The sequence below is a fragment of the Petromyzon marinus genome, chromosome 32 (genome assembly GCF_048934315.1).
Source record: "Petromyzon marinus isolate PM22_M1 ecotype Great Lakes invasive population chromosome 32, UKy_Petmar_22M1.pri1.0, whole genome shotgun sequence".
NCBI lineage: Eukaryota > Metazoa > Chordata > Hyperoartia > Petromyzontiformes > Petromyzontidae > Petromyzon > Petromyzon marinus.
Window position 1 is genome coordinate 6,880,497 of NC_133698.1, and position 21,325 is coordinate 6,901,821.

The 21,325-nt window shown below is 51.1% G+C and overlaps 2 protein-coding genes across 3 annotated transcripts in view; one reads left to right on the forward strand and one right to left on the reverse strand.

The window, feature by feature from the left end:
• C2CD2L (C2CD2 like) overlaps positions 1-12,329 on the forward strand; it is a 102,062-nt gene extending 89,733 nt beyond the window's left edge. For both annotated transcript variants that reach the window (XM_032964471.2, XM_032964473.2), the window contains one exon: positions 454-12,329. In XM_032964471.2, coding sequence (XP_032820362.2) covers positions 454-704 — 251 coding nt within the window. In that variant the 3' untranslated portion in view covers positions 705-12,329. The remainder of the gene's footprint in view (positions 1-453) is intronic.
• A 1,254-nt stretch (positions 12,330-13,583) lies between these two features.
• LOC116948115 (protein lev-9-like) lies at positions 13,584-21,083 on the reverse strand. Its single transcript, XM_032964474.2, has 4 exons — positions 20,716-21,083; positions 19,474-19,626; positions 15,953-16,120; positions 13,584-14,423 (listed from the first exon to the last, which is right to left on the reverse strand). Exons 1-4 carry the CDS (start codon positions 20,834-20,836, stop codon positions 14,149-14,151), a joined length of 717 nt encoding a protein of 238 aa, XP_032820365.2. The 5' UTR covers positions 20,837-21,083; the 3' UTR covers positions 13,584-14,148.
• Between the last annotated feature and the right edge of the window lie 242 nt (positions 21,084-21,325).

The following is a 21,325-nucleotide window of genomic DNA, read 5'->3' on the forward strand; positions in this document are numbered from 1 at the left end:
CCATTCTAATAAAAGGTGTGAGGAAGGACAACAAATGAAACACAAAAAGCAGTACACAAGGGAATAGCTGACAGATGTAAATGCTCGCTATGTTTACCCACTCCCTATAAACTATTACAACTTTTTATTTGACCAGGTAAGGCCTCCACTCAGCTCTAGAGCTCTTTTTCAGAAGCGACCTGGCAACAAATGATAACTCTTAACGAAATGGCTTATCACGTGCAAATTTATAGCAGTGAAATACTCTCAATGCACGTTTCTAAATCTGGAGGTAAAAACCGGAGGAACCCGGAGAAAAAAAATCCACAAGACCACGGGGAGAACAAGCAAACTCCAAAGATACAGGCGTCAGGGTCAGGATCGTATCCACGACCTCCTGCATACCAGGCGAGGTAGTTAACATCACATCCCGCTCTCCACCCCCCCCCTCCTCCACCACCTCCTCCTCTGCAGCCGGATTCCTGCACGGTGGACTCTTCCGTCGGCGGCACAGGAAGAAAAAGGACGCGGGTCTGAGCCAGTCCCACAACGACCTGCCCAGCATGGGGCCGGGGCACACGCTGGTTGCGGGGCAGACGCAGACGCTGGGCCCGGGGCTGAGCCACGTGCTGGCCAAGCACCGCAAGACCTACACGCTCTCGCGGCTGCTGAGCAAGCGCTTCAAGGCGAAGCACAGGGAGAACGGCAAGACGGCGGCGCCGTAGAGCGGCACGGACACTGCGAGGCGACCGGTGCGGACCTCGAGGGCGGGGTTGGGGGGGGGGTGTGAGGAGTCCGCGCGACCGCGCCTCGCGCAAGGCCCACGTGACCAGAGAGGAGACCTCATTGTGACGCGGCGGTCTTCCGAAAGCAATGGGCCCCCCCCTTCCTCGAGTGCCGCGGATTAAAGTTATCGTTCGCCGTGGGGATAAAAAAAAAAAGCGGAGCCAAAAGGACAAACGCGGGAGTCGTGTTCGAAGAGTCGAGAACCGCTTCGCTTTGGGTGGTGTTCGCAATCGGCCGGCGTCGCTGCAGTTGACGTGGCAAAACGGCGCGTTACCCCCCCCCCCGCCCGCCCCCCCCCCCCCCCGGCAAGGCCGGCGGTCCTGCATCGGAACGGACGGCTCCGTTCGCATCGCGCCCCGGCTTTGTCTTTTTGAAAGGAAACGAGAAGCGACGTCGCAGGAATCACGGATCGTTGTTATCACTACGGCGCGCGTACCTGACCTACACACGTGCACAGCTCGCGCGCACGCGGGCTGTGCCACGCGGCGCACGCGGGCTGTGCCACGCGGCGCACGCGGGCTGTGCCACGCGGCGCACGCGCGCGTGGCTTTGTGCCACCCCGCAGCTGACTGCACGAGCCCGCACGCTTTACTTTTGAACTAAAGCACGTAGCGGTGCACGCAAACGTCCCGAGGATGTGGGCCAAGGCAGCCCCCAAACCCCCAGCTAGCAGTAGCTTTTTTGACACGATTTCGGCTCTAAAATTTTGACACGAATATGCATCCATACGGGGAAAGGAGACGGTACTGGTGTACCGCACGCACCCACGCGTGTGCGTCTTTGCACAAGCAATGCGCGAGTTTTCATTAAGGATCAATTTACCCAAAGGCATGCTCAACTCGTTGACGGTGTGAACGCATGCCAAGTGTTTTTATAATGTTTTACTACGAGGGACACAATGTACCCGATCGTGCACGCATGCCCTCAACTCACCCACTACATGAACGTCTTACTTTGTCTGTGGGCAGGGTGTGCATGACCCAGCCCGTCGCTCGTAAACTGAGAGCACACGTACGCACAATCCGCGTGTGTGTGCGTGTGCGTGCATATTCGCCATCAACACACACACGCACACACAATTAGCGGGTGCATATTCAGATGGTAATCATTCATTTTGCACTGCTTCCATTTTTTGTAAAAGATGGTGAAGGTGCAGTCATTTAATTTACTCACTTCATTGCTGATGGAAGGGGGGGGGAGGGAGCTCGTGAGAGCGCCTCCAGAGAGGGTACTTGGTCTGCTGTTCCACACTGGCCACCTACCACACGTGACCTGCCGTTCCACTAACTGTGGTCCACCCGTTTCGACTGCTGGGTGGGGGGGGGGGGCGACTCAAGAACCGCCTCCGCCGGGAGGTCAAACTGAACCGGCGACCCCTGTGATGCAACTCCAGTGCGCTCACCCTGACACCGCGGCAGCACGCGCTCCCCGACGCTGGCGTAGACGGTCACAGACTGGCGACTGGCTCTGTTCGCTTGGCATGCCTCACGGCTCCGATTGACGCACGTGCAGGCGAGTCCGGCGCGCACGTCTGCTGCGGCCCCGGTTGCGGGGGCAGATTGCACCACTCCGCTTTAGAGCGTTGACCACGCGCGCGCAATCCCCCGCAGGGAGACGGAGGATGACTCTGGCCGAGGGGATTCCTCTCTCGTTGCCGGCGAGGTGAAGCGGGCTGAGAGGCGCTGCGACAGCGTTACGCCGGATTGACGGCCGCGCAGGCTCGGCCCCACGCGAGTTCCCATTTCCGCCCGGCGCCGAAGGTCGCGTTCGTATCACGGAGCACGTTGAACTTCTTTCGCGCCGGACGTAGCCAACCGCGATAATCTTAGGCGCGGGTGGCGCGGGGGGGAGAGGGGGAAGGACGACTATCCGGCGTAACGCTTTCGCAGTGATACTCGTCCGCCCCACCTCGCCGATACCATCCACCCGGCAGCCTCCCTCGGGGGAGACGAGCACAACCCCTCTGCGCAGACACGGACGGGCGCAGGCTTCCTACCCGCGGTGGCTTGCGGCCCCGTCGGCACGCGCCCCGTAGCGCGCTCGCGATTTAACGCGCGCGCGTTTTCGCCTACGTGCGCACGACAACACCTCGCGTCCACGTGCGAGGGAGTGCGAGGGAGCGCCGACGTGAGAGGTAGCGAACGCAGGACGCCTGCGCCAGCCTCTCCAAGTGCCGCCCCCCCCCCCCCCCCCCGTAGGTGCTGGGTTCTCGGCACAGAAGATTCCCCCCCTCCCCCGCCCCCCACCAAGCGTGCCCCGGGCAGCCGGCGCTCGCAGGCAACGTTGTCAAACAGGCAGAGGCGACGCGAATGGCAGCTTTCATCGTACGAATCGCCGCCGCCTCGTGTTGCTCCTGAAGAAGACGAGAATAGTCGTGAAAAATACCCACCATATCAAACCTTATAGCCAGCCTGATATTCGGGAGATTTCTTTACGTATGTATATTTCTGTGTGTACACAGTTGCTGGGTGTGTTTGTATAGATGTAGTACGTACTTGTCAGACTTAACTCTCCAAAACAAAGAAGTGTCGGCGGTTTTACCTTTCTACAGAGGTTGCGACGTTGCGCCTGTTTGAAATGCAGTGACCGGGCAGCCCGCTGCTGTCGTGCTGCGGTGGTTCGGGGTCAGGAGGGTACAAATGTTTTTGGAAGGAGCCGCTCTGTGCAGCTGTGCCTGGAGCGTGCATCCACACGACACCGCAGCGCAATGGAATGCACAGCCCGAGGGAGATAACGATTCGATGCTTTTCGTGTGCAAACGGGCCTTTTTGACAAATACTACATTGTTGACTTGTACGCAGGCAGGAGGAGACGATGCAGCTGTAGGTGCGACGAATGACAATTGAACGCTCTGCAGTGTCGGTTCATTCAATTGGATACCGGAGCGTGAGCGATATGGGGGGGGGGTGGGAGCGGGACAGGCATGTCTTTGAGTTGAAGGGACGCGGTACTAAGCCATACGAAGGAGAACGTAGCACGTGGATCGTGGCCGCGGCCTGCGAGTGACGCTCACGCTCGGTTGGCACGAGGTGGGGGGGGGGGGGGTGGGGATGTACGTGGATGGTTCACGGGCATCTCGTTGAAACGAGGAGAAATCCCGTCAAAACGCATCATGCAGAAGGATGGGGGGGGGGGGGGGGGGCACGCAGGCAGTGGAGGGACGCGTGTTTTACGCACGACACCAGTCTGGGGCAACTGCGTTCATGTACTCGGACTCGTGTGCCAGTGCTTGCGGGGGCGGCCGCTCACGTAAGCGATGATTGCATGGTCTTCCAGTTCACCGTGGCCGTTCTGGCACAACGCTCGTCGGATTTTTCCACACCGTCTACTTCCAATGCCTCTTCACCCTTTCCAAACAGTGCTTTTTTTCGCATTGTGTTTTTTTTTACTATTGTCATGGACAATATGCACTTCTCGTGAACAGTGCATATTGGAGTCGACCTATAACCATATAATCGTTTATTCAACACGACGCAAGGCAGAGTTGTCTAATAACAAGCTGGGAGTCGGTTTTTTTTTAACGGAGGCGTGCGATAACACATGTATTGTTCCATTTAATCCGGGGGAGGGGCGGTGGTTGTCGATTCAGAACAGATGCACGAACACATACCCACTTCTGAAGACGTTGTGAATATCATTGATTTTTAAAAAAAATCCATATCTGGTGAGCTTGTAAAGATATTCGCATTGATTGCTTTCTGAATTGTCGTCTTATAAACCACCCAAGATCATGCCACTTAAACATCTCAGTCACAGAAGCTGTGATATTTCACATACCTTAGCATATTGTGCAATCTCCCGTCCGCATTGGGATTTCATTTTTTTTTTTTTATCATATGCATATGCTGTTGGGGAATTTTAACATTGCACTGAAACCTTAATATGAAAAAAAGATATAATAAAGTTGATGTTGATTCTTCTAATTTTTTTACTTTACATTTGCAACTTCTCACATTTATCTCGTAAAGTCTGTCGTGTTTGTTTTGATGTGTGGTTTTGTTTCGGCAATGTCCCCAGTTACGTCAGTGCTCAATGTTTCCCCCCCCCCCACACCCTGCTTTTGCCGTAAGAAGTATGGACAAGTATAAACCTCACGTACCGGAACGCTAACGCATCCTGCTTCGCTGCTCCCTTTCTCCCGGTGCAAGTGGAAGATAAAATGTGCTGCTCCTTAACATGTTCAGATTTAAGCCCCCCTCTCTCTCTCGAGAGAGAGAGCGCTGCAGTGATTACCGACGGGCTTAAAAGGTGCACGCATTGGTGGCCTTTTGTCGAAAACCATCGTCATTACACGCAAAGTTGTGCTGTGGTGAACGTTCACGCGTCACAGTCACACGTGGCCAATAAGGGAATATCTTGTGATCAAATGTTGGAATTCCGGTGGTTTAAGTTAATATTATCTGTGTTTTTTTTTTCTTCTTGAAATGTTGAATGTTGTGTTGTTCGGGGTAAGCACTGTGGCTGGTCATCGCCACTGCGACTGGGGGTTTATGATGCCTTGGCTGTCGGTATTTTTTGGATGGTGACCGATGGCATGAATTGTACCCCAAAATGGCCTGGCCAGGCGTTGAAGCTTGCTTGCGTCGAAAGAGTGAATTTTGTACATAAATAAATGAAATACTTCAAAATGGGTTCAATATATGGTATACCAATTTAGAAATTAGTCAACTGTAATTTTTAAAACTAAATATTTATCTGAAGTTTAGTTTGTTAGAGCGTATTAAATATCAAATGTTGGCATTGAAGCCTCCTTTTAATATCAGTACATTTTTTGGGGTGGCGAAAGATAAAGATTTAACGAAATGTGTTCGCACATTTAACCATGTGTGAGGGAATGCAAGCGGTTCTGTTAACAGTCGACGACATCAAGGGCCGCTCACAGGTGGAGCGGGGGGCGCGGGAGGGGGACAAAAGGGGGAATGTTCCCTGCGCCTCGCGCAACAGAGGGTGAGCCCACATCAGGGCCTATGTTGGTATGGAACAAGTCGAGCCCACGTGGCATTCTGCCCCGGGCCTCCAGGGACCTTTGGGCGGCCCCTGCCTACGCACCGCCTGCGTAAGGCACAAATGCAAGTCCCGATGGACTTCATCGAATAACTAATCGCAAAGGAATAATTTTTACCCAAGTGATGATTAAAGAAAGGCACCATTGAGTGAGTTTCACAAATTTGGCACCTGGAACGATCGTAATAAATGTTGGAACACATTTGTGAGGAGTTATATTTCAGCAGTGGTGGAAGATTGATAAACGATGATGGCGATGACGATATTTGCACTATATGGATAATGCTACAGCTGTTTTTGCTGTTGGCTGCCGATTTTAGTTTAAAGTTTATTAAAGGGGCCCATATGATGCATGCATGTCAAAGATTGTTGAAATAAACATGTTTTTGGGGCATCGAAAAACAATAACGTGTGACCTTAAGCGGAATTTGCTTTGTTGTGAGAATATCGTGTTTCACTCCAGACAACTTAAATCTCAAGAGTTCGGTTGACTCAATATTCCAATCCTGTGCAGCATGTTTTATTTAATAATTGCTTCAATGTTTCAGCTGTGAAATCAGTATGTGGTTGCTCCTAAGGTTTCATTGAGCAGTCGCATTGTGTTTGCCACTGCACGATATTGACAAAAGCACAGTGAGCTTTTCGCATTGATAATATCTCTCCAGTAACGTTATGCGCTGCCGGTGCTAAGCGGTGACATTTGCCACATTTTTTGGGGGGGATTTTTTTTAGTGCACGAGCAGATTTGGCCGATGCGTGACATCAAAGTACTTGGAGACGGACTCTCGTCCTCGTCAAACCTTAATCACCAAACTCTCTCCCCAACGGGGTTAAAATACCCAGAATTCCCATGTATTATTGAAGGAAAATGCCCGCTACTCAGACAGATTTTGCCTTTTCGTAAAAGCATGCAACAGGGATGTTCTGTTGAAACATTCCGTGTGCTACGCCCCAGGTGTACAATACAAAATAGGAGTATGTGCTTGTGAGTCACCCCGCAAATAATTATTCGTAACATCGAGTGCTGTATGGCTTCATTAAAGTTGAATGTTTGTCCAATATAAAAAAAAAAGCAATTCCCAAATGTGGATTGTACCAATATTTTAACCATTTACGGTACATGTATATCGTGAAAGCAATACTATATAGCCTCTTATTATAAGAACGATATACTTTAGCCATGGTTAAAATGAGCACCGTGTGTCGGGCACTGTCTTCGTGTGCTGCACGCGTTAGCACATCGTTTCGTCTCGGTGGAGCCGATGCATCTCGCCGTGTCTCGAGAATGAACATTCATATCCCGTGTAAATGTTGAACCCAGTTGCTGATGTGGAACGGTCTTCCGAACACTAAAACACCCCCCCCCCCCCGCAAGATCGTGGAATGTTCCATTGTTGATGTCCACTTGTAGAATCAGCTGAAAGTGTTGGGATTCAGATGCAGCAGCCACGCAGGGATGGGGTGGGGGGCTGACATTCTGTTGTTGGTGAGTTACTTCCAAAACCTTTATATCGGATGCGTTGCGCGCACGTGTAAATGCATGTATGTGAAATTATTTGGCACCGTACGTAGCCAGCCGCGTCTATCGGAGGTGCGTGGGAAGGACAACAAATTAAACGCAAAAAAAACATTTCTAAAGAGGTGTCAATGGTTGGTGTGACGCAATGACCACCGCTTTGTGAATTAGACGGAACCCGCATTTCAAGCATGCGGTCGGAAAAAAACCCACACCGCGCGTGCACCTGGATGTGTGCCTCCCCGAGGAGTGTCGGCTGATGATGTCGTGGCCGTGTCCACGTCGTCTTCCACGTCGGGTCGACAATACCGCCGCTGCGATAGCCCGCGGCGTCGGCCGCTGCTGTCCAGGTCCGAATGAGGGACGGGACGCGGGCCTCCTGTGTGTTGCTCCCCCCCCCCCCCCCCGCAGTAATCGCAAAGCAGAAATCCACTGTGACCCACCACCCCACACGCGTAAGCAGGAACGCGATGGAGCCAGTCGGCCGGCTGGCTATTATTGGGCTTTCCACACCGATATCATTCATCGGTGTTTGTTTAACCTGCCGGGGCTAAGCAGGATCAGAGGAGTGCCAAACCAATGCTGATCGATTGCCACGTTATTCGCAAGAGCACCGCATGTTATCAAGGTTGTTTCAAAACGGTGGACTCGATTTTAAATCGCTATATCTCTGCAATCACGAACCGCCCATGAATGAAACTCTTACCACTTTAAAGGGCGGGGCACGGAGTTTCAAATGATTACCGCTGGATGCCTCTCCCAGCGCACAAACAGCCACTAGCCTCAGTCATTCGTGAGATGGTAACCCCGCAACACAAGGGGCGTTTTGCGTTCTGCAGTTCAGCAAGACTGAATCCGTAATTGCGGTGCAGCGTGCGTTTCAACGGCGTTTTGGCATTGATCCGCCAATGTCAAAGAGCATTCGTCGTTGGTACCGACAATTTGAGGAAACGGGCTGTTGTTGATGTAAGGGGAAGAGCACAGGGCGACCACGCACCTCAGAGGAAAACGTGAGAAAGGCGTTTGGGACGAATTCAACTTTCGTCTCGATGTTGTCCGTACAGCAGGTGGAGGGCACATAAAGCATTTATAAAATGGTTAGCAAAACTTGATAATTCATTAAACCGTTTGTAACTTTTTGTGTAATTGTAACATGTTGCCATCGTGAAATATATTGCTTTGAAATTGGGTCCATCTTTTTCAAACGTGCTCTATATCTAAAAAGCACGACGACCCCCGTTTTTGTGGTCGTTTTCACCATCTACGGCAACGCAGACCGGGTTTGTGCCTCTCGGTAGACTGGGTCAAGGGGGGAGGAGGGGGGAGGACCCACAGACTACAGAACAGGCAGTGGTAAACTGCAGTCACAAACGCGAGACGTATTCCCACTGATCGAGCTCCCGCAAGCGCAGTCCACGATGGTGGTGACCACACCGCTCAGCTCGTAGAGCTTTCGTCACGCGCAGGGGGTGGTCCAGATGCCCTGTGGCCCGTAATTAATTGACCCCTAAGATAGTATTTTTTTGCTTTGCAAAATTCATTGCTGTTTTGAATAAACATTACTTTAATGACACAGTTTTATAGAATTAGATTGAGGGGGCGGTCACAAGACATCTGAACCACCCTGTAGAAAGAATGATTTGAATATACTTGGGAATGTTCTCGCCTGACCTGGTTTGTAAGTATAAACATTTGCCACCTGCACGCACTGATGGCACCGAAATTGGTGGCACTCTCCGTGACATCACCAAAAAATATACACAAAACTATGACGCAGGTTTAGTAATGCAAAGTGGTTGTTTGCTGTATGGATTTTCCCAAGAAAAGTATTTTATTAGAATTTTCAGAACCGGCATAATTCCTTTATGGCAGTGGAACCTTCCCGGGACCACCTCGTTCTTTATTCCATTACACTTCGAGAAAGTTCTATATTCTATCTGCCGAGCTGGAGCAGCGGTGCGCAGCGGTCATAGTTATTACGACAGTACACGACTAGCATCATAATCTTATCTTGTCCTGGGCCCCCTTTACCAACCCACACTGACCAGCGTGGTGAAGTATGGTTGGACAACCCCCATAACCAACGCAGCGTGGGAAGGCATTCTTCATACGGCAGTGGGAGTGACATGCTCTAAACATTGTCAACGATTTAACATTTTTATTTCATTGCATGTATCGATGCCGCCCCGCTTTCAGCAGCCAGTTATTTTACATTGCAAGTGTCCAATACAATCGATGTGCGGAAACCCATCAGTTTTTTAAATTATTATTATCAATAGATTGGAGTGTCCCCACGCTGGGTCCCCCATTCCACGTGGAGTGTGGGCGATGTGACCAATGCCTTACCGTATTCTCCTGATTTTTAAAGTTACACTCTCCCCCCCCTCCCCCCCTTGTATTTGAATTAAAAAATCGCGGGAGGCGGGGTATTATACAACAGTAGGTGTGTGTACGTGGGTAGATTTGTGTAACTGTACTGGCACTGGGAACACGTTTGGAGTGCGTCTTACTTTCCGGAGCAACTTCTAATCGGGAGAATGCGGTAATTTGTGGTCGGCATCCTCCCACCCCCACTTTGCTTTGCCATAGAAAGGGAGCTATGTACAATGAGAATGTGGCGAGAGGAGTTAGCTATTGAAGCAATATCCAATTTAATAAAAAAAAACGTTAAAATATTTTGCGTAGTATCTAGGTTCCACTTGTGTGTGTGTTTTTAAAGCGTACCAACATTTAAATGTATCCCGAAAATATATTTTTTAATGAAAAATGGACGAATTAATAATTTTTAAATGTAGGCTCTTCTATGTTCATTCTAAACGCTGCTATTTAGGCGAACATTTATTTCATTCATACAGTGAAGTTCTGCTTTAACGAACATTACACAGGCAAGTTAATTCTGTGAAATAGCTGTATGGACATGCCACCCAATTTATTTCCATGGGATGTGTGATCTGTCTGGTTTGTGTTCATACCAGACCATGACGTTAAAACCCGGGCTCACTGCTCATTTGTGAAACCAAATCGCTCGTGAAATCGTGCCACTAATTACTTGCCTGCAACCAGAGACGCTCACATAGAAACGACTCGGTTGCATTGCGACCATTTGTGCAACTGATCGCGCAAATCCCTGGAGTCTGAAATCCTTTTTCCCCTTATCTGGGCAGACAGATCAAACTAAAACCACGCGTTGTAGCTTTTAAGAGGTTATTTAAGATGCTTTGCCCAATTGTGGAATGCATATCAGAAGCAGAATATTTATCCTGGAGAAATCCGATGAGCTATGAAGCCATTTTTCACAGATGTCCAGTAGGGGTGGGCCAGAAGCCAGAGGGTTATTAAGGGGCCGCGTGTTCACGGCTGGTCCACTATGCCGCTGTTTTTGGTGTTCCATCATCGCAACGCTTCGCGTCTGGGCCATTCCTAAACCACGTGGCTCAGCGGTGGGGTGAAGTGGGCCGCAATCGGAACGTTGAGAGTTCAAATCGGGGTCGATAAGAGCTGCGGTCGTGAGACCCCACCCAAGCACAATGTCTTATTGGTTTATTCCAATGACACCCGGTCCACGCCCCATGCAAATCAAGTTGTACCACAGTGACGAAGAGAGAGAGAGAGGGGGGGGGAGATGATAACAGCACTGGCCCATGATCATTTTCAGCAGGCCTGAGCAGGTGCGCGGCTCTTTGTGTCTCTGACTTCAGCTGGAAGTCGACCTCGTTGAGCAGCCCTGGTGGATGCGCTTGAGCGGCGAGTCGCGCGTGACTTCAGCTTGAGGATAAGCAACAGCTGGAATCTGGCTCACGTGTGTTTATGTTCGCATATAAACGTGCGCCGTACTTTGGAATGCGATGGCGGTGTGGCAGAGCCTTGATGGCTCGCTCGATCATTTACGGAACACTGCTAGGGCTGGCTTGGAGTCGGGGATTGTCGGCGTAATGCACTTCCACTAGAGGTACAAGGCACGCCTATCCATAATATTATATTATACTATTGTACCCTGTGTTCCTATAATCCTATGAAAAGGTTTATATAAGTAAATACAATTATTAGGATAAAATAAGACGAGATGGATGTGGTGTGCCATCATCGTTCCTGAAACAGCGTTCCGGATTGTTACGGCTGAAATGAAGAACTGGCCGTGTCACGTGAGGAACACGTGGATACATTACACGATTGCGTTATTCATCGCATCAAAGCTTTTGCACACTTGTAGTCTTCTGTAAAAGAGAGGCCTTTCCCCAATGTATATTCTCAAAACGTTCTGAACACGCACCCTGCTGATGCTGAGTGGTCGCTTGGTTTTCAACTGAAACGCAGCTGACATTTGGTCCAATTATTGCCGTCCAGAACATTGCACTCCATCCCCCCATTTATTGCCTTCACGAGCTCAGGACTGCACCCTCCCCAATGCTGGAGAAACGTGCGCGCTGCTGCTGCTGCTGATGATGCTGCCGATGCTGCTGATGCTGTCCGTGCTGTAATCTGGGATCTGAGTCTGGCGAGTTCCATTTCGCGTCGCTTGCGTGTACATTACAACAGGGGCTGTCACGCCCTCGCTGGCCTGCGTTGTTCTGCTCTGCTTGCCACGCGTTTAACTCTGCGCGAGCGATGTTTGGCCACCTGCCTCGTTTGCGTCGTGACGATTGGCCCTTCGACTTGGCGGCGAGCTCCGACGATAACAATCGACGCGTCGGTAAAACCCCAACGCCAGGTATCACCGCGTGACAAATTGCTCTGGCTACGTTGGGTTGGTCGGAAAGGAGGAGGGGAGGGGGGGTCTTTACGACACGAATGTGGGTCGGATCGTCACGTAGCCTAACCGAAAAATAAATTTCGACTCGTCGTGATGCGCTTGTGAAACACCGCGGGGAGGCATCGGCAGGCTGTGCGTGTGTGGCCGACACGGGGAATGTTTGTGTCGTGGCGTGTTGACGGAGGAGGAAGGTGGTGGTGGTGGTGGTTGTGGTGACTGAAACGGAAAGAGGAGCTCGAATTTTGCTCTGGAATCTCGAACCCGATTGCTATGAATACAACGTGTCACTCACAACAGCGTGCGACGGTGGCTCTCTTTGTTTCTCTGTCGATGTCTCTGCAATTCCACGCGCATTTCCCGTCAATCCGCTGCTGGATGAGGGGCTTCCACGCATACACGGGGCATTATTTCACCATACTTCACCACGGTAGTCGGAGCAGGTTCGGGGGTCATGTCGGCAGCATAGATGTTGGAGCACGGTACACTTACAATGGGACTGAGTGTATTCTTATGCAACCGACCTCTACTGCCAATGCATTGCATACAACACGTGTTGATGAACGGCGAGTCACCCGTTCAAGTGCTGCCCAGGCTAGAGGCTGCTTAAGCTTCCGAGATCTGCTGCGTTCCGAGTGATTTGGTCACAGGCCACACCTTCATAATGCACACACAACATGTCCACAGCTAAGGTGCCAGTGGGTTGCTATTGTTTGCTGAAGAGCTTGGCGAGTAAATGAATACTCTTTGGTTTTTTTTCGGTAAAGCCACGTAGGTAAAAAAAAATAAAAAAAATGAAAACGTTCAGTAAATGAATGTTAACAGCCCGACGGCAAATTCTCTGGGGCTTTACTAAAGTCTGCTATGAAGTTGGCGTTGAAGAGCCCCCCACACGAGGTCCATCGGCCGCAAGGGCAGATCTGAATGGACTGCCGCGGCACAGTCCCAATTTGATAAGAAATAAAACCATGGGCGGAGTGTGACCTCTATATTTCGGGGGGCGAGGGGGGACAGGGGTTCGTTTTGTCTCTCGCATTCGGAATCGCGGGTGCAAAGAACACATTTATTTTAAATCTTAATTATAAACTACTGATCAAAAATTCATGAAGGTGTCCAGTTTTGGCGGGACTTTGACCCGCCTCCCGTGTCCCCCCCCCCCCCGTGCCCCCCCCCCCCCCCACCACCACCTGCAAACTCTGCCCTTGATTAAAAGCCCATTAACTATCATTTAAAGCACTAGCATTGAAGTGGCGTGTGGAAACTACTACAAACACAGCATTCCCAGCATATATATTAATTCTGTTTTGGAAATAATATTAACTAATTGCAGCCCTCTGTCAATCCACTGCTGGATGAAAGCCCCCCCCCCCTACACCACCGGGTTTAAGATCGTAGCAGGGGACAGAAATCTGTCCACGCTGTCCAGCACTGCTAACACCACAGCGCGCAACGACCCACGATGACCCCCTCCCCCACCCCCACTGACGGGGCCGGCATTCCCAGGGGGCCCGGCAGTCGTAGGGGGCCCGGCATCGTAGGGGGCTCAGAGGAGTTGTTGGTAAGTAAGGACTTGTCCCTTGCTTTTTATTCGACGCGTGTGCGGCGATGGCGCAGCCATCGAACGAGGGTCGACTTCGAACCGCGTTGTGTGATCGGCGTCGCGCTCGCTGAAGGTGTTGATGCCTTCAGGGAAGTCGTGGACTGTTTACGCAACTGCGCACAATTCTGTGAGTCACTTATTACTGCTTTGCCGTTACTTATTGCCAATTATGGACTTAGACTATTGTCCTATCATCTCATAGAGTCCCTGGCACACAATAATATGCTACGCAGTGGCAGTGGGGGTCGCAAAATGCAGATTTATACTGGTAGGAACGAAGTTGTAAACTGAGTGTACCAGCCTGCAATAGATTAATGTGTCCGTCCGTCCGTCCCCTTTCAATACTTTAACGAAGTGAAATCTCGTGCTGTTGGGTGTAAAATCAGCAATAGACAGCGCAGAGACTTGTCCTACCAGCCCACCCTGCAGGGACCTGTTTACTAATAAACCCCAATGATCCTATCGAAATTAGGGATTTCGATCGGATCATTGGGGGGGGGGGGGGGGTGGGGGGATTCAGTAGTCGGGCTCCACGTGCTCGCCCTCCAGCAGGTCTTGCACGGGAGGAGGCGTCCTCGTGTGCCCGCACGGGACGAAGCAGCGGCAGAGGCAGCGGGCGCACGGCGAGGCCCAGCGGAGCCACGCGTGGCGGCTGTCAGTGCAGCGGGAGAGGCGGCTGCAGCCGAGCTGCGCGGCGCTCGGCGAGTCGAAGGCGTCCGCGGGGCAGCGAGGCGGGCACCCGCCAGAGAGGCCCGCCACGTCCACGTCCACCAGCCCTGAGTAGCAGGCGCCTGTGGGTGGGCCCAACACCACCAACAACACCAACAACAACAACCAACAAAGATCGCCCCCACCCCCATACATTACACCCCTCCCCCCCCTCCATCCCCGTATAGATTTGAGCAGCCATAATCTCGGTTTGTTTTGGGTGAGATGGCGAAATATATAAATGTGTCGTTAAACCCGCCACCACCGGACACAGCCAATTAGTAAGGGTTGTCACGTTAACAGAAAATGCCAATTCGTCATTGGAGAGCAAAGCCACAACATTTACAATCTGTACTAGTGACGAATTGGCCACGTTCTGTTCACGTGACAACCCTTACTAATTGGCTGTGTCGGGTGGTGGCGGGTTTAACGACACATTTATATATTTACGTCATCTAACCCAAAAAACAAACTCTTATGGATGATATTGGTCGCTAAAAGCCTGCTCCGCGTTAAACAGATTGTAACAGACTGTCGGGGCAAGTGCTGTTAGGGAAACGCCCTGTGAAGGGGCGGCCGCGGTATTCGCGAAGTGGGTGGGTGTCCAGCGCCACGCTCCGACCGCCTTTGTCTCTCTAGCGTGGCAGTGTATTTTCACACGAGGTACTCAAAGAGGCCCCAAATCATCGTCACTGGTTTAACACGTAGTAAGCTTTCGCGACCAATGTCATCCATAATATAGGTGGTTTTTTTGGGGGGGTAAGATCGCGTAAATAGAAATGTGTCGTTAAACCCGCCACCACCCGACACAGCCAATTAGTGAGGGTTGTCACGTAAACAGAACGTAGCCAATTCGTCACGAGTACAGCACACCGGTGTGTTGGAGGGCACAGCCAGATCTGGCTGTCCACCTGATGATGCTCGTTGTAATTACTGGCGAAACGCTGTACTCAGATTGTAAATGTTGTGAAATATTCAGAATCAGAATCTGTATTTATACTGGAGGAATACGATGAGCTACAAAGCTCTCTTTTTCACAGATGTGCAGTAGGCACACGGCACTGGAGGAGTTGAAGTGGAGAATGTTTTATTGTTTTATATATATTTTATTATTTTATTGTTTCCCTTCAACGTGACTTTACCGAAAGAATCAAGAATAGAATGTTGCCCTCCTCAAACCGGAGTGGCCGAGAACTAAAATTACATCTCTGGGTAAAATTTCATCCTGGTGGTGGCGCTCTGCGCTAGCAAACTGAGCAGAGGCTCAAAGCCCCAAAGAGTTCAAGGTGACCCCGAATTCAAGTCCCCATAAACGTCACTAAAAAAAAAACAGTTCACTCCACCCATCATCCCTCAGTGGTCGATAAAGTCAGTTCCACTTTGTGTGGAAGTCAACAGTGGTTGGTCCTCCGGGGAGAGTCCCCACGTCCCACGGCGGTGTGGAATCTCCACCGCCGGACTCGGCGGCGCTCTCGGCACGAGTCGAGGACCCAAACGGCCGTCAGCGGCTCCCTTGAGCGGGAACGTCGCTCTGGCTGACGCGTGGGCGCGAGCAACATTCGTGCGGACTCTGCGTACGAGCGGACTCTGCGTGCGAGCGGACTCTGCGTACGTGCGCAGGTGGGCTGGGGGCTCCAGTGCCCCGCAGGCAGGCACGTCCGAGTCGGTGCGCCGACCATGGCGAAGCCCGGCGCGCAGCGGTAGCGCACCACGGACAGCACCCACCAGTCGTTGCCGTACGCGACGCCGTTCTGCACGTGGCCCGGCGGGCCGCAGTTCACTGTGGGTGGGTCGGGGTGAAGAGGGCGACGGGCAGCTCGCAGTCTCATTGTTTCTTTATTTCGTACGGCTGATGTAGACGCGGAGCAAGGACCGCAGTTTCGCATCCAGGTGGTCAAGCCGGATAGCCGCGCCGGGGGCGGCTGGCAGCGGGCCCGGCGTGGCGCTGTGGCGTGGCCCAGCGGAAGTGCCTCCCGCACATCGCCGCAGAGGTTGGAAGTTCGCGGTTCGAATCCGGCAGGCTTCTCAGGGTTACGTATATTCGTTACAAATTATTTTGCCAGGTGAAGGCCCGCTTGAGCTATGTAGCTCTTTTTTCACAAGCGACCTGGCTATCACGAATACCTGGTAGCTCAACGAAGTGGCTCATCGTGTGGAAATTTACGGCAACCAACTGCTCTAAACGCGTCGTTGGTCATTCTAAATGTGGAGGGAAAAACCGGAGGACGCCGGAGAAAAATCCTCGCGACCACGGGGAGAGCCCGCAAACCCCGAATATACAGGCTTCAGGGTCGGGGATTGAACCCACTACCTCCTGTATACCAGGCGAGGTAGCTAACATCTCGCCAACAATATTGCGTGAGCTACAGATACGCGCCGTCCGCTTCACGTCGGACGTTAAAGAATCCCCCTACGTCGTTAGAAACGAGTAGGCCGCCGCGGTTACCGGCGTCGTTCAAATTGAGCAAAATTCGAAAATTACCCGAAAATTCCTCAACAAGATTTACACGAACGTTGTCTGCGTGCCCACGACGGAGGAATCGCAGAACTCCACTCTCTCCCTCTCTCCCAAAGCCCTCTCGTCGTGACGAGCAGACCCCCTGACATTGGCATTTAACTCCTAAACAGATTGCTGTTTGCCGTCGTACACGATAGCGGAATAGAAGCTGTGGCGAGCCGGTGGCTTTGGTGGGTTCCACCCCCATCGCCAAAGGACACCGGGGGCGGATGGTGGAGCGGCGCACAGCACACGTGAAGTGGAACTAGTTTTGATAAAAACGACGGGAGGGGGGTAGCTCATTGCTGTGGAATGCACAGCAATGTGTACCTTGGGCGAGCAGCTGTGTACCTGGGAGACCAACGGGGTTGAATTCACAACCGGGGATTATGATGATGGGATTAACGGGGGCAGACGGTTGCGGGCAGGTCGGAGGTTTCTCTGGGATTGGTTGAACTTGAGATCGAGAATGAAAAGTTAACACACACCAATGTATAATTTACATTACATGATATTTATGTATGTACCGAAACTGAAAAAGCTTAGAGATGGAGGAGACGGATACACAAACACATGCTTTGCATCCTTTCGATACAATTTTTGGACGCGTTATGTAGGGTGGCAGTGCCGGGTTAAGCTAGTGCGGGGCCTGTAGCATGATGTTATAAAGGGCCCCTAAATTAAAAACGCACACAAATATTAAAACACATACATTTTTAACTTTCACAGTAAAGTTATTGTATTTTTTCATTTGCTATACAGCCAGATAATACAACAAATCGCTAACCGTAAACACCGCAGTCGTTCATAAAAGTCTAAGACAGTATAATACTCTAGTAATAAAGCAAGTGCATAATCACTGAACTGGAATTGATAGCTTGAAAGCATTTAGCGCGGGGCCCTTGAAAGTGCGGGGCCCGTAGCTACTACACGTGTTGTAGCTACTACACGTGTTGTAGCTACTACACGTGTTGTAGCTACTACACGTGTTGTAGCTACTACACGTGTTGTAGCTACTACACGTGTTGTAGCTACTACACGTGTTGTAGCTACTACACGTGTTGTAGCTACTACACGTGTTGTAGCTACTACACGTGTTGTAGCTACTACACGTGTTGTAGCTACTACACGTGTTGTAGCTACTACACGTGTTGTAGCTACTACACGTGTTGTAGCTACTACACGTGTTGTAGCTACTACACGTGTTGTAGCTACTACACGTGTTGTAGCTACTACACGTGTTGTAGCTACTACACGTGTTGTAGCTACTACACGTGTTGTAGCTACTACACGTGGTGTAGCTACTTTTGCTACTAGGATAATCCGGCACTGTAGGGCGGACAAGAACAGGAAAATAAAAAAAGTGTGCTGTTTGGAAACACAGAAGGAACCGGAGAGAGAGAGAGGAAGACCTAACAGAGAACGGCCTGACGACAACATAAGAACAGATTGGTGCCAGAACGATGTGGCCACGACTTGAGCAGATTGGCACAAGACAGGGAGGAAAGTTGAAACAAATGACGGAATGTGCAGTGGACACCTAAGGGGGGGCTGTCTGCCCATGGACCGTGATGATGATGATGGTGAATAAAACATTTTACTCCAAACCCACCGGGGGGCGCTCTTTCATTGAAAACCACCGTTCATTTCTCATTTACGTGATGAGACACGAGTTCAAAGGCAGTTGATACTTACGCGGTGGTTTCAATGATAAGCGCTGTTAAATGTTGTCATCATAACCATCCAGCTACGAGGGTGCGATTTTTTGTTCTGGGAAATGCCATTAAAACTGCGATTTTCAGGAAAAACAAAAAACTGGGTTTAAAGGAAAATTAAACCAAGTTGGATAAAACAAACCGGAGGTACAGAGGCTAAAACGGAGTAACATAGAAATGTATGGCAATAGGGTTACTTACCAATGGCGAAACAGTCTACCTATAAGACTCAAGTGGGGAAGACGGATATATGCCACGAGGCTAATATTGAGAAACGAATTCCGTAGACAAACATTGAGGACACGGAATGATACCTCACCATCTTCTTTGGTTCTTTCGGTAAAGTCACGTAGAATGAGAATAAAATAATAAATTGGTAAAATAAAATAACACAATATCAATTTATTATTTTATTCTCATTCTACGTGACTTTACCGAAAGAACCAAAGAAGATGAATCCTTGCAGTCACGAAAGCTTTAAATCGAAATATACCTCACCACTCGAGTAGTTGACCGATGGAATTAGAGAATAACAAAAGAATCTAATGCTATCCATGTGTGCCACGTGCTGGAAGTTAGAACAAGTTCGCTAAATAATGGGAGCCAGCTGACGGAAAGGGGGCCAGAGTCAGTATTGTAAAAAAAAACGTGGCAGACGAGAACAGGTTCGGGTTGCTTTTGGAAAAAGCTCAACCTGATAGATATAAAACAAGGAAATATATCACGTAGCAGCATTTTAATCGGTGTGTACGCACTACGACGTGCTTTGACAGCCGAGGCAAGGGGGCGAGAGAGAGAGCGAGCGCGCGCTAACAAAGCGCTAACTTTGCCCAACACGTGAACTCGCATCCATCGCGCCTCCGACGAGCGCGGCTGGCCACGTACGGTGCGAAAGAAGTTCAACGCACGTGCATGACGTACCCCGGCAGAGCGTTTTGCGTCCGGCCCAGCAGCAGGCGCCGTCTCCGCAGGGGTCGCTCTGCACGGCGCGGTAGGGGTCCCGGCAGTGTCCCCAGCACAGCGGCGCGCTGCCCACCCAGAACTCCTCGCGAACTCCCGGTGGCGGGGCAGGCGCTGGACCATCGACCGCACCGAAGGTTATTTTGATTATTTTTGGCCGCTGCGAGCGTCCGAAATGATAAGCCACTTTGTTGAGCTGTAATTTGTGGCCAGGTCGAATCTGAAAAGAAGATGAGTTAATCGCTTTGCCTGGTGGGATGGGGACGGTTTAGTTGTATTTGTACGGCTAGTTTGTGTGATTTGTTTAACTTTCTTGGTCCTTGCACTACCATCGTGGTTTTTTTTTGTAAAACAGCTGTATCGCTCATCGGATTCCTCCAGTATACATACACATTCTTATTCTGCACTGTGGTCAAGGGTCAGGTCACAGACACTCATCTTCTCCACCGGTACCATCCGAGCCGCGCCGGGCCCGTGCCGAGGCAGGCCGGTGCGGCTCGGTAGGCGCCCAGGTTGGTTTTCCACTGCAGAAGCTGAGCCATGTCAAAACAAAAAAAATTGGAATAAAATGTACCCCAAAATGTGTTGTCGTTATTTAATTAAGAAATTTTGACTGCACATACATGCTGTCGTATTTTTTTAAATTTTAAAACACACTTAATTACATTTTTCTACATAAAAACCGAACACGATGGCCACCTAGTCTTAGACATCTGAAGTTACAAATGGTGCTCTGGTTGTCAGAAAATTGAGATCAACTGGAATGGGCCTGCAACTGGTTGTAACCACGAGATAACAAAAAACGCAACACAATCGTCAGTAACTCTGCCTTAAAAGGAAACATAATTAGGCAACGTTGCAGACAATGGCCCTTCTGAATAGCACAACGGTGTTCGCGGTCGTGCTGTAGAACTGTCTGGTGCGTGTACGGTTTGTTTGCGTCTAGTTTGTTCTTCCCCGCGCAGTTGACTACGTACGGTGTGAAAGAAGGTCAGCATACATACGGAAACAACTGGACACCACGCGGTACAAACCCCGACACCTCACCGGAGATCTCTCCACGGTGCCCGTGACCCCCTTCAACCATCCGCTTACTGCACCCTCAAAAAAAAAACCCCACTTCATCAACTCGTTCTGCCCTCGCGATCCTCTCTCTCAGCCCCCCCCCCCGCCCCCCCCCCACTGCAGCGGTGCTGCCGTTACCAATCAGAGCAGCCGCTGGCACGAACAGCACGGCAAGCAGCAGAGGCAGGCAGAGGCTCCTCCACGTGCGGCGGCGTGAATCCGGTGGCCCGCTGGAAGGCGCAACTCGCCACGCACCCATCTCTCCGAAGGGGGGGGGGGGGGGCGCGTCGCTAAACCCAACCAAACCCCAACGCGGGTGGGTTGCGTGGAGGGCGATTCCAGAAAAACCTCAACGACCACCGGGAAGCGAGCGCTCAAACCTCCCCCCCACCACCGCCGGGCACGTGAGCGGCTTGCGCGGGGATTAGGGGCGGTGGATTTGCTGAGCATGCCCCGCCGATGCAACGTTGGCACTCTCCAGCAAATGACAATCCGTCCTCAGCCCCCCCCCCCCCCGGATGGGGGGTTTCAGGCTCCCGAGCAGAGGATGGCCACGCGTGTGTACGCGTGTGTACGCGCGTGTGTCCGGCGACGAAAGGAAGAAGTGCAGAACGTTGTGGTCGCAAGTCAAATCTCGGAAATGGGCAGAATCACCCAAGTAGTTTCATGGTATCGTGTTCCTGTGGGCCCCAGGGGTGGATCTCGACACTTCGGGTATTCCCAAAGTGGTGTGGAGCAGCAGATGGGA